This window comes from Mastacembelus armatus, chromosome 13 (assembly GCF_900324485.2).
Source record: "Mastacembelus armatus chromosome 13, fMasArm1.2, whole genome shotgun sequence".
Lineage (NCBI taxonomy): Eukaryota > Metazoa > Chordata > Actinopteri > Synbranchiformes > Mastacembelidae > Mastacembelus > Mastacembelus armatus.
In genome coordinates, this window is record NC_046645.1 from 16,553,043 (window position 1) to 16,565,904 (window position 12,862).

At 39.8% G+C, this 12,862-nt stretch overlaps 1 protein-coding gene across 6 annotated transcripts in view; it reads right to left on the reverse strand.

Moving 5' to 3' along the window:
- The window catches only part of usp32 (ubiquitin specific peptidase 32), a 58,311-nt gene extending 46,269 nt beyond the window's left edge, over positions 1-12,042 (reverse strand). For all 6 annotated transcript variants that reach the window (XM_026319767.1, XM_026319748.1, XM_026319784.1 and 3 more), the window contains exon 1: positions 11,864-12,042. In XM_026319767.1, the coding sequence (XP_026175552.1) occupies positions 11,864-11,921 (58 nt within the window). In that variant the 5' untranslated portion in view covers positions 11,922-12,042. The remainder of the gene's footprint in view (positions 1-11,863) is intronic.
- Positions 12,043-12,862: the final 820 nt, after the last annotated feature.

Here is a 12,862-nt window from a genome sequence, read left to right on the forward strand (position 1 = left end):
TGTGGGTTACCATAAAACTAGTTCAGATGTTTGCAAATGTTTTTGAAGCTATAATGTTTTGGATGATGTAATTAAGATTCCATTCAACTGACACCAATACTGACCAATCAGCGTTACTGGTCATCAAATTGTAATAGGCAGAAAACACTGTGTTTAAAACCAAGCCCTGGGTCTCCTCCTGCGATAACTTGGGCTAGTACAGAGCTGTAAAAAAATCAGCAGCATCAGCCATGCAGCACTTCATGTAATACACATTCCAAGTGTCCTCAGCTGCACTTTAGGAAAGGCCTCCACTTAAGGTCAAAGCAATGTCACAGACTGTTTGATACAGAGATGGAGTCCCAACACCAACAGTTACCTTGCTTGCTCTGCTGAAACACATAACACCATTGTCACTACATCCAGATCACTGATGGAGCTTTCTGGACACAGCAGCAAATTTCCAAATTAGTAACCCAAACAGTAACAACTGTGACATCTTGGAACAAAATCTGACATTCACACAAGTATACCACACACCGACAACCCCCTAAAAACAAAACAAACAAATATATGTATATATATATATATATATATATATACACATACACACACACACACACACACACACACACACACACACACACACACACACACACACACACACACACACACACACACATAACAAGCCATGTGCTACAGTCATTATGTAAGGAGCAGGACACAATGATTATGCAGGTAATATAGTATATTAAGAAGTGAGCAGTGCAACTCATGGGGTCAACTCAAGTCTCAGAGACAATGTGATCTAGTTATGGTGACCAGATTTGAGAAAATTTTACAGCCGAATCTCTGACAGAGTGCTTCATTTTTTCTAATTTCATGAAGGAAAGGACATCTTTTATCTGGTGAGTGTGAGCAGGTGGGCGGGGACTCTTCCAGTGCATCAGGATAACATGCCTGGCCAGTAATATCAGAAAAGTAACAAGTTCAACAAAACAGGATGAAACAGAGAGTGGTCTGTAGGACAAAGCCATCAGAGGCGAGGGCTGGACATTGGCAGAGGTGATGGCATATAGAGTCAAAAACAGCCTGCCAAAACTGAGATAAGGCAGGACATGTCCAAAACATGAGTGAGATTAGCTGGGCCTAAGTTACATCTTGCGCAATTTGGATCAATGCCAGGGTAAAATCGAGCCAGTTTACTTTTGGACGAGTGGGTTGTGTGGACTACTATGCACTGGAGGATGCCATGTTGAGCACAAATAGACGATCAGTGCACGCGCTTCAGAATAGACTGCCATAATTCATGGTGGATCTCTAAGTTGAGGTCCTCAGACCAGATGATGTGGAGATTTTCAGATGTTAGGCCTAAACTTGAAAATAAGGTGTTGTATATTTTTGATATTGTACCTTTTAGAAAGGGATTGACACCGGGACTACATCCATCAGAGTGGTATCTGATAACAGGAAAGCCAAGAAAAGTGCTTACGAATAAAGTCTCATCATAGATCTTGACTAAGGAGATAGAGCAGGGGTGTAAAGTTGCTGAAAAATTCTTACCAAACAAATTCATGCCATCCTTAGATCAGTTACTGTAGAGGGCACTAGAGTCTTTCACAGGTGTCAAACTCCCACTGCTGATTACCTGGCTCAGGTGTGTTCAGCCATTCAGAAGCTGCAAGGGCAGGCATAGTTGGAAAAGAAGCAGGACAGTGGCCCTCGAGGACTGGAGTTTAACACCCTTGTTCAGGTTTGAACATTATGCAGATGGTAAAGATATGCACACCTTTGACAGACACACTGTGCAGCAAAGTTCTGCATATTGGAATTATCTATTTCTTCTAGTAGAACAGATATAGACAGTTAGGGCTGCTCGATTATGGAAGAAATCCTAATCATGATTATTTTAATCATTATTGAAATCACAATATTTTACATGATTACTCATTGATTTTGGAAATATGTTAAGAGAGCTTGGGCTTCTGGAGGGGCGAAAGTGCGCATGAGAGTCATTCAGAATACAGGCCAAAATAAGTTGAAAAACGGAATAATCGTTTTTTCTCAATTACATAGTTTTTGTGATCGTTGAGACCCGAAAACAAAATTCGATTAATTGCACAGCCATATAGACAGTTATAACTGTAAACCTTAAACGCTGAAAGCTGTGATAACAAAGACCCCAAATATTCAACTATTACAGCAGGAGCACCCTACTTCATTACAACTATTACAGCTTCTCCTAAATGGTTTATATAGACTTAACCCGGCTCTTTTAAAAAACAAAAGTATATTTTGTTTGGCCTTGTTACTCTTTTTGTCTCCACGGCAACAGTGTTTTTCTAGCAGACACTGAACACAGTTTTCTCTGTGACTGCTATCAAAACACAACAAACCCATGAGCCGTGTCTAATCTAACCTATTGCCAACTCTGCCACTTACTGTACAAAACAAAAAGAAGCAGATGAAGCAACTAAGCTCAATTTGTTGATGGTAATACCAGAAATGCAGAAATGGTACACCTGGGGATTAATGAGGAACAAGTTCGGGTAATTTAACCAAACGGAACTGACAAAAAAAAGGATCAGCTGGTGATCAGGGTATTAACTGCATCTTCATTTCATTTATTTCAACAATACAGCTTTACATCAATTTCCAAATGTCTGCATTTTCTTGCATGTACTATGGGAGATTTTGAGGGCTGCTCAGGAAAACTCCAAGATGTTTAAATAAAGATCGACAGTAAAACCTCTGCAGGGGACTGAACTCGGTCTCTGGGGGACTTGCCACCCCCAGTCACTTGCTATACTGCATTAAAAGGGCTCAACATTTGTATAAATACTATTATTGAAAAGTAGCTGAAGTAGAAAAAGGGGAAGTGTAAGAAGTTATGGTTTTACTCGGGAGGTAATCTGCAGGGTTATTTCATTGACATGTGGAGTACTGGAGTTTCCACTTCCACAGTGACAAGACTCCAAGAAATCATTGCATTCAGCAAAGAAACAGCCCCGCATATACCCATGTGTTTGTACACAGTACAGACACTGATATGACGTGTTGATCAGTGAGGTTCACAGGTGCTGGCAGGTGGGTCTTGTTACCTTTGGACAGAGCTAGCTACAGCCTGATCTAAAATAAGATCTGCTGGCTCTAGCTTCATATTTTCTGTATAAGCAGTGGTACAAAGCAAATTAGCAAATTTTCCCAAAATGTTGAACTATTCCTTGAGGTAAATAATTGTATTAACAGTTGATTTATTGTTTTTAATTCTCATTTTGCACTATGTACATACTGTGGTACTTCATTGTGACAAGCACACTAAGAGCCACTCTACAGGGGTAGACAATCCTTGTGTGTCCATACTTTGCAATGAAGCTGATTCTAAAATCATATCGATCACAATTGTTACACACATTGTTTAAATTCTCTATGGGCTCATAAGAGGCATAGATTTCTTTCCAAATTTCAAATCCAGCATAAATCTGTTTTGGCTTCTATGATGACACATGAGAACAGTTATGTGCATATAAAACGCAAGACACAGGCCAATAGACACAAGTAAATTACAGGGAAATTGTCTTCAGTGCTGTGTCTAAAGATGGCTTTTGGGGAGAAATCTTAATTAGAAAGGTCAGAAACAAAGTACAATGTAAACCAAGGCTGACCAGATAAGTGCTGAGTAAGGACAGTCTGCAGCAAAATGGACAGGGGAAAAAGAAAAAAAAAAAATCAGCACAGGCTATTGCTGATGTACCTAACAAGTTTGTTTTAACTGAAATGTTTTTCTTATTTTTTCATGTAGTAATAATAAAAGACAATTATTTGATATTTTAACTTCATTTTATCAGGAGATCCCATTCAAGATCACATTTTGTTTTTTTTTAAGGGAGACCTGCCCATACATAGCAGCCATACATCATCTTGAGATGTCCTGAGATTCTCCACAGAACAGGGAAACTGATCAGGAATAAAGGATTTTTTTTTAAAGCAGAAGACATCAGCAATTCCAATTTAATGTATATATGTATCTCCTTGTGCTTTAATTAAAACACAGAAAAGGTTTTTTGATGCACAGTGATGAAGAGCAAAGCATAAACTCATGGGTCATGATTGCAATTCTGCAGCACATGTGGTTACATCAGCAGTCTTTTCTCACCCACTAAAAAAAAAAAAACCTGTGGCTAAGAGATAATTGTGACCTATAACTGCATACCTCTCTCATTCTCTGGGGAACACCCGCATGGGCCCACAGCAGTTGTGACTGACTTCAATAGTGGTGGGTAGTTTTAAAGGGAAACTCTCAGTCCACCTGACAAACCTTCTGCAGTATGACAGCAATCATTTTCTCTGCAGCGGTCTCAGCAGATACTGTACAACATCGCAATATCCTTGAGTGTGGTCATAGTCTCTGCTGTGCAAACCTTAACCTTTGGTCGAGTGGTTATACCTTTTAGTCCTCCACAGTACACACAAGCACCTGCTGCCACAGCTGCCTACACGTACATGTTGTAAAACAAACAGTGTATCTGTGGCTAAAGAGCATACCAAATATATACTGTGACCTAAGTCAAAACTAAAAGCTATTCAGAAGACCAGAAGCACTTCTGCTGAGGCTCTACAAACACAAATATCAGCTGCTCATCACTTCGCCCTCCTCTCTAAAGCTGTCTGTCTGCAGTCAAACATCCAAACTTTACAAAACAAAAACTTATATCCATCTTTACTACACTTATAGAATAGCTTTTCAAGTAGGTTTTTTTTTCCCAGTCTTAACTGTCTTATTTCATCTTGGTGAACTGCATTAAACAAGTCCCAAAGTTTTCCTTTGTCTGATTAGTCCTTTTCATTGGGCCTGTGGAAGACTTCCATAACTGTAGAGAGACTGCTGTTTTCACACCAACAGACCTTCGATCAGCATCTAGCACTTCTGCTAAAGCAATGGAGCACGTAATACAACGCACAATGGCCACCTGTCCAGCTGGTGGGTGTAATCTCTTACACTCTGCTTTTTGATGCAGCAATCGGGAAAGTCAACATGGATTCTCCCTTTATATAGATTTGCCTCAAGTTGTTGAGAGGACTTTTTTTGTTTCAAGCAGCTTCTAAGATGTTAGACTCTGAACTGAACCAAACCAAAGTAATATATACAGTACAGACCAAAAGTTTGGACACACCGTCTCATTCAAAGAGTTTTCTTTATTTTCATGACTATGAAAACTGTAGATTCACACTGAAGGCATCAAAACTATGAATTAACACATCTGGAATTATATACATAACAAAAAAGTGTGAAACAACTGAAAATATGTACATAAAAAATATATATACATATTCTAGGTTCTTCAAAGTAGCCACCTTTTGCTTTGATTACTGCTTTGCACACTCTTGGCATTCTCTTGATGTTATATATATATATATATATATATATTCATGGTCGGAACACCAAATAGCTCCAATCTAAAAATGTTATGTAATAATAATTAAAAATAATATTTTCTTAATGTATAATAGACTCCATATCATCGGAAATTTAGATGATCTAGCTATCTTAATTTTAGCAACTTGGAATTTCGGAAATTGTAAAGATTGAAGTTGAGCTGGTGGCACTGGCTCTTGTTTCAATCAATTTGCCCTTTTCTAAGACCTCAAACATTGGGAGAGAAAATGGTAAGATTTAAATTCTTATTTTTCAATGCACCATATTAATTAGTTAGATATAAAACGTTTCTTCTATTAAGAAAAATATGAATTAACCATAGACTATTTTGGAATTGTAACATTATAGAGACCGAGCACATTACAGGTAGGGATGGGTGCCATAGTAACTCTATTAAATCAATGAATTTCAGCTATAAACTGTACTGGCTCATATTTCTTTTTTATTCATGTGGCCATAACCGTCTGTTCCGTGAAGTTAAGTACGACAGCAGCGTATCTTAACACGGCCTGTGAAAGAAAATGTCTAGTTTGTGAATTACAGAGAAACGTTCTACTATACTACTGAGCTAACATGATGACAAAATAGCACTGCCAGATAATACCAAAACTGTTACAACTAAGCAAACGGGAAGGGAAACAAAGCAGTCCACATTATGGAGAACACTTTGTTTATTGTACAGCTGTGATGCAAGGGGTGAACACTGGGTTGCATTAGCTGCAATGGTTACCATTCACTTCACAGTAAACAATGGGTCTTATTAGTGCAAACCCCAACACACTTTGCACAAATACAGACACGGTCTTCGGAGAGAGCCTGGGACAATAAAATACAATCCTGCATCCTTAGCTTCTCTGTACACAGACATTCACAGCAGGTTTTGGGTGCCACACCACCTTACTAAATAATGATGGCAGCAGAGCAGCGAGCACCAGAGCCCTCCTGCAGTGACTCAACATTTGTTGTCCTATGAAATGAGCTGTGGCTAGGTAGTCCTGTGCTACCAGCCACACTGGAAACACCCCAACAGAGCCCTGAGGCTTCTGGAGAAACTCAACCCACATATGCCCTGGTGACCTTTTATTCATGGTGAACTGTCAACAGAAATGCCTGCAGGCAGAAACATGCTGCGCTGCTCTTAAAAAGTACATTCCACCTGCGGGCATGCAACCAAACATTCAGCAATAAACAGCATCCTGTCATTCTGTTTAATGGGCTTGGAAAGAGAAAGGAAAAACATTAAACAGCAATTTCTTTTTATTTTCATATCAAATTGATTCTGCAAATCCTGATAAAGACATTGTAATTCCCTCTGTCTGCCATAACCTTTATTTTCTGCTGCAAGCTCTAGAGCAGAGACAGCAATGTCTGGGATGGGCAACTGGGTACAATCAAGCCTTTCAAAAGAAATTTAAAAATATTCACATTCACAGTCATGTTGTTTTTTTTTTTAGCAAAGCCATTCTGACATGTCACAGGTATTTAAAAATAAAACTATGATGGCTGAATTCCATTACGCCCTGCTATTGCTGATGCCATTCACAACCAGAGCTACAATTACTACTCAATTAATCAGTTAGTTGATGGACAGAAAAATAACTGCCAACCATAGTCAGATAATACAAGTCTTTGAGAGACTGCATTGCTTACAATTTTTACACACAATACAAAATATCAGACTCCCTTGAAGTGGATCATACCATTTCTACTCCATAATATAAACCACCAAAACACTTGCATTGAAAATGCACAAGTGTACAATAGAGCCACTGTGTAAGTGGTTAGCTATCCATCTGGCTAGAAATGACTGTGCCTAATTCATAACTGTCTTCATTTCACTCATTTTCATAATGTCAGTATGCTTGGTTTGGAAGGACTACGTTATTAATGAGTACCTCATTGTAACTTGATGAGCAAGCAAAGCTACCTGCTCCTGTCTGGAAATGTGGGTAGTCCAGTTTCTGTATCCCTCTGGCAGCTAGGGCCTCAGGTGATCACACTTATTGTGTCATCGCAGGCTCAGATTCAACATGAGCAAGAGGACTGACAGCTACATGTGCTGTAAACTTGTCATGTGTGATTACAATAGTTAAGTCAGTCTTCAGTTCACTGAAGCATGCATCTGCTGTGTAGTGTCCAGGTGATATCTGCACCCTGAAGAAAAGGTTCGACCCCCCTAATGGTCACTGTATAATTTGAGAAAAGTAGAGACAGCTGAGAGAAACTGGAGTTGAAAATGAAGATGAAGGGGAAAAAAAAAAACAAAAACGTGAACGTTTATCAAACGCCCAACACTGTTGTCGGTAAAATGTTGGCTTTTATTGTAATACAAGGTTTCTGAACCATGGTATGACCTACCATCATGACGTTACAGTCCCCATCCATGGGCTTACAAGGTTTTATAACATCTTTAAGTTCCTCATTCTCTTGATAGTACCTTTGTACTTCCACAGCTCAGACCTACTTTAGTCTGCACTGAGGAGACTGTTGTTTAGGCAAATATGAGCACTGAAGCAGATGCTGTATTGTCATAGCTTCTACACAGGATTTCTTTGAGATTTTAACGTTATTATATACTGTATTTAGTTTTTTTGTATGTTTTTTTTAATCAAAGTTAGTAATTCTAGCACACTGATTTGAGGGCACTGCATTGTTGTAAAGGGATAAAAGGGGAGGTGACAACACACACCCTTGTTGTGTACCTTTGCTAATACTAAAGGATTAAGGCTATGTTTTATTGATTTAGTGTACCAGGTACAGGATGTCTAGAACAAGAATGACTGAGCAATTCTCAGATCAAGGAGATCAACAACCTGTCAAACTGAAAAACAATAGCGCAATATATTATTTAGCATGAGGAAAACCATTCAAATTACATAGAAAAGTATATATGTATGTATTGTATTACTCAGAACATGCCCCGTGTGATTTCTTTCAAGTTTTTGAATATCTCAGCGAGGAATGGGCAATGATTTTCAAATACTCAAAAAGTCATTAAATTTAAAAAAACGTTTAGTATTCCGTCCCCCGATCGGCCGTCAGTGGCTAACGTTGTCACCCAAAGAAGTCAGTCTGATCATAGCCATGACAGGAAAAAACATGCTTCCCCTTAGCTTTGTCGCCCGTGCTGATCAAACAATCAGTTGTGGACTGAAGTTCATTTGCAGTTGCACACAAGTGCAAGAAACAATACAGCATTTTCTTGGTGTGCTGGATATGTAGTGTGTGCTTTGACTGCAGGTGGCATGAACGTGATCTTGAATAACTGTCAAACAGTTCTCAGCAAATATTGAGTAGCATTTTAGCTCGAATTGCCAATTCCTGATCTCAGCAAATGTCATCTCCACACCTTGTAGATCACATATAATATGCAAAGTGTTTAACTGTATCAGTAGATAAAACCACCACTGAGAGCCAAAAGCTAAAGATATACCTTAGCGATACAGTAAGGTATCATGCAAATTCATCTAAACAATAACCTGCCCCTGTTTCCACAGCAAACGTTACGCTGGAAGACTGTGGTAGCAGTAGACAAATCTACACCCACAAACCAGGTAAGAATGCAAAGCATCAGTTTATCATGCAGACTGATGTCGACCAGAAATGCAAGACAATCCTCAGGTGACTGTTGACAGTATTTAGAGCAATGACTGTGGTCGCTGCATTACTAAATTATATGGTGGTCAACAACAAACGTTCCATGTGGCGCAAAAAGACGTACCATGAGCTTTCGGAGGACAACTATGAACCAGAGGCTATTTCATTAGAACATTATAAATGTAGAGAAAACAAGCATGTTTTGAAAGCATTTATATGTTCTTATTCATACTCCAAAACAAATGCACATACACTTTTCACCTTGGGGCTGTCACAACAAGCCAAACAGGTTACATTTGAAAAAGAGCTTCAAAAAGATTTACATATCTAAGCAATCAGAGATCATTTAGCTCTCAAAGTTGCCAATCATTAGGCAGTTTCAGAGTTCTAATGGCGTGTCCATGTAGAAGACAGGGACTTAAACAGCCAGGCATTACAGAATAATGCAATGCAACAAACTATGGCTTCAGAGGTGAGTCAACACTCTTAGCAAGGTCACATGGGAGTTGTGGTAACTGAACATTATCAGGTATTATCTGTTGCAGAGCTACAGTCAGTTGCTACTTCTAGGCATATTCTTTCCGCAGTGTAAATTGCCATTTAAAATGTGATTAAATATTAACCTTCTTTGTGCTAAACACAGAAACACACAAGCCTTTTACAGCACCATAAGGTTATAAATGATTCATCTTGATTCATGACCAATTGTGTTTTATCTGTCAACTCTGTGCATTGAATGATGCAATAAGCATAATCAGCTGCCCAGAGCCATTAGATTAAAACATCTAGCGATTTAAAAATGTCAGGGTCAACCGCTGCAGCAGAAATGAGTCTAAATTAAAAAACTCCACTTTTTAAAGCTTGGGCCAAGTTTTACACACCCTTTTTGCCATTATAAGAAACATTGCTGCCTGAATATTTTGTCTTCAGATGATATTTCTCTTGCACATTCTTACATTTACACAGTCTTGCGCCTTTGATTTCTTTTTAAATAACTTCATCATACATGCTGTGTTTGCACACTAATGATCAATCTGGGACATCTGATCTTGACGGTCGTGATCTTCCCATTTGAGACAATCATCTCATTTAAAAAACTTTGGTGACCTATTTTGAGTTAACAATTTTTATTTTTATTTAACTAAAACGTGTTATCAGCATATGCTAAATCATATGCTAGTAATCACTCACTGTGTCATTTAAAATTGTAAACAAAGTGAATAGAGAGCATACAACTGGCCTGAGCTCAAAACAGGAGCACATCGAAGCCTAACCTTTCTAACAGAACGCCCCATGCCCAGTATACTACTGGTGTCCTGGAGCAAGCTTCCATGAAAACCGATCCCGTAATTTCTGCAGTCGTGTTTACTGTGAGAATTAAAAATGCTGCCATGTGACTGCTCAGATAAGACTGGATAATTCCACTGCCTCTGCTTGTGTCTGTGTGTGTGTGTGTGTGTCACATGGGATCATCACAGTGGGCATGGCAAGGAGCTGATACTGAAGAGATGCCATTTAGGTAACAAATCAGAACAGGTCAACATCCACTGGGCTCTTGTATGAAAACAACAACAAAGAATTTTTGACTAAAAATGACTTATACTTGAGTAAAGGACCGTAATTGTTTAACGGTCAACAACCCTACAGGACCCTGGTAAAGAAATATGACACAGTTCTATATGGAGGTCTAAGAGTCTCTATAAATAGACTTGAATTCAGACTGACAATATTCAACTGTTGCCAACGCAGAGAGCAATGTCCAACAAGGAGGCCATCACGCTGAGATCTGAGGTTATATGCTTCCTGATAAACGCTCACCCACATCTTACAACAATTACAACAAAGGTGGGTGCCTAGCTTGTTCTATGTACACTTCATCCTGCATAGATATGATCTGACAATACAATTCTCCATATGCACCTATGTGTCTATAAAGTGATGCTGCAGTAGACAGCACCCTGGGAACCCCCCTGCTTGATGTTTACCAGAGATCATTACCACCACTAGCGCAAATACTGGTGATTAGTGTTAGCCGATGTCACACGGCTAGGTCTGAACACCGACAGGCGAAGATTAGAGCCAGCAGCCTGGAGGCATTTCCCTCTGGGAACCTAGCTGCACCGATCCCAGCTGCCTAGCTAGCTAGGCGTTAGTCAGGCAGGCTAGTAACACCAGAAACGTCAACATTACCCAGGGAGAGTTGACGCTAGCGACTGATTTACTATCAGCTAAAAGAAGCTAATTAGCACATATTCAAGGCTGCATTGATGTACATTGGTGAATACTGTCCTACAGTCCCTCTGTCCAGCCCATCGCTCCTCGTTTGCTAACACTAGCCACGGTTCGGTTGCCGTGGAAAGACCGTCACACCAGCCTCAATCAGAAAATGTGTGCATTGAACGTGACCTTGCCCACAAGCAGTGGCACACGCTTCGAGTTATACCAGTCAATGCAGTTTCCATCTTGCTAAGGCGAAAAGCTCACATCGGCACGGTCACAATCCATAAAACGACACACTGCTAAGCTGTGATTACAGGGAAACCTTCGCAAGCCAGTCAAACATTATGTGTTTTGGTGGAAGGCGACAACGGAAAACACAGACTGAGCCAGTGTTAACCTCACTATACAGTGCAAATTCGGGCAGCCTTCCCGAAACATGTATACGCCGAATGAATCCTGATAGTTTCGTAGAGATCGTGTGTTACTTTGTGGCTGGACTCTACCTTGTACAACAGCGAACACCCATAAACCACTGCATTTTAGCGGGTGGTCAAGACACCCTCCCCTACGGAGCTATCACGCTAGCAGACAGCTAAGCTAGCGGATTTAGCCCCTTGCGTTTCGCCTTACCTCTCCTGACGGCCTCGTCATATGACAGGAATCCTATCCGAGACTCTTTGGCCCCCATGGTCCCTTCATTTCATTGCGATGGCAAGAAATAAAGGTTACGAGCCGAGCAGACCGAAAGTGCTTATCACCGTATTGGTTTGTTGTGAAATGGGTTCCTGGTGGTGTGTGTATGTGGTGAACGGGTGGACGTTTCCAGCGACGCCTCCATGCTGTCACATGATCTGATCTACAGGTCAGTTGACCAAACGCCTGTAAACACAACTGGAACCTCAGACAGAAACGTTTCATTTCTTGTTTTTTTTTTTTTTCAATAAAGTTTTTTCCTTTATGCTCATAAACTACAAAAATTGAATTTTGATTCATTTTGCGCTGTCAATGTGCGTCAAGGTGAGTGTAAGTGAGTAGCGCCATCATGTGGCGACCTGATAAATAACTGGCTTACAGCCACTACAGCGATGTAAACATTAAGAAACGAGTAATGTGTGTTTTATATTTGTAATAGTTTTACTTGCTATTGAATTAATATGCACACAGCAGCTATAAAGGTTAAAGGCTAGAGGTATTGTGCAGAACTCCGTTCATTGATGTAGCAGTGTAGGTGAGGTGTCCTCTTTGTGTGTGGGGACGACCTCGACAAGACAAGGATGATTATTTAGGTTTCAGTAGTTTAAAATATTTGCCTTTATACAATAAAGGAATCCCTTGGAGTAGTGGCTATTACTAAGTACTGGTTTGCAGGGACAGATCTACAGGGGGGCAGCCCCACTCCAGATCATCTCCTGCACTGGTTTTGTTCCTTTTGTCTAAGATTAAGAATGTCTGGGGAGAGTTTATTAATATAAGAAGAAATATATTTTTGAATCTTTTGCTTCATGTACTTCTGAAAGTAGAATTGTATTTTCACTGTGTAAAAGGACTCAATTTGCTTTACGGGCTGTCTATGAGACGCCAGCAGTATTTGTACCTCTTTACTCTGTCTCCATAGCACTTGATGGCATG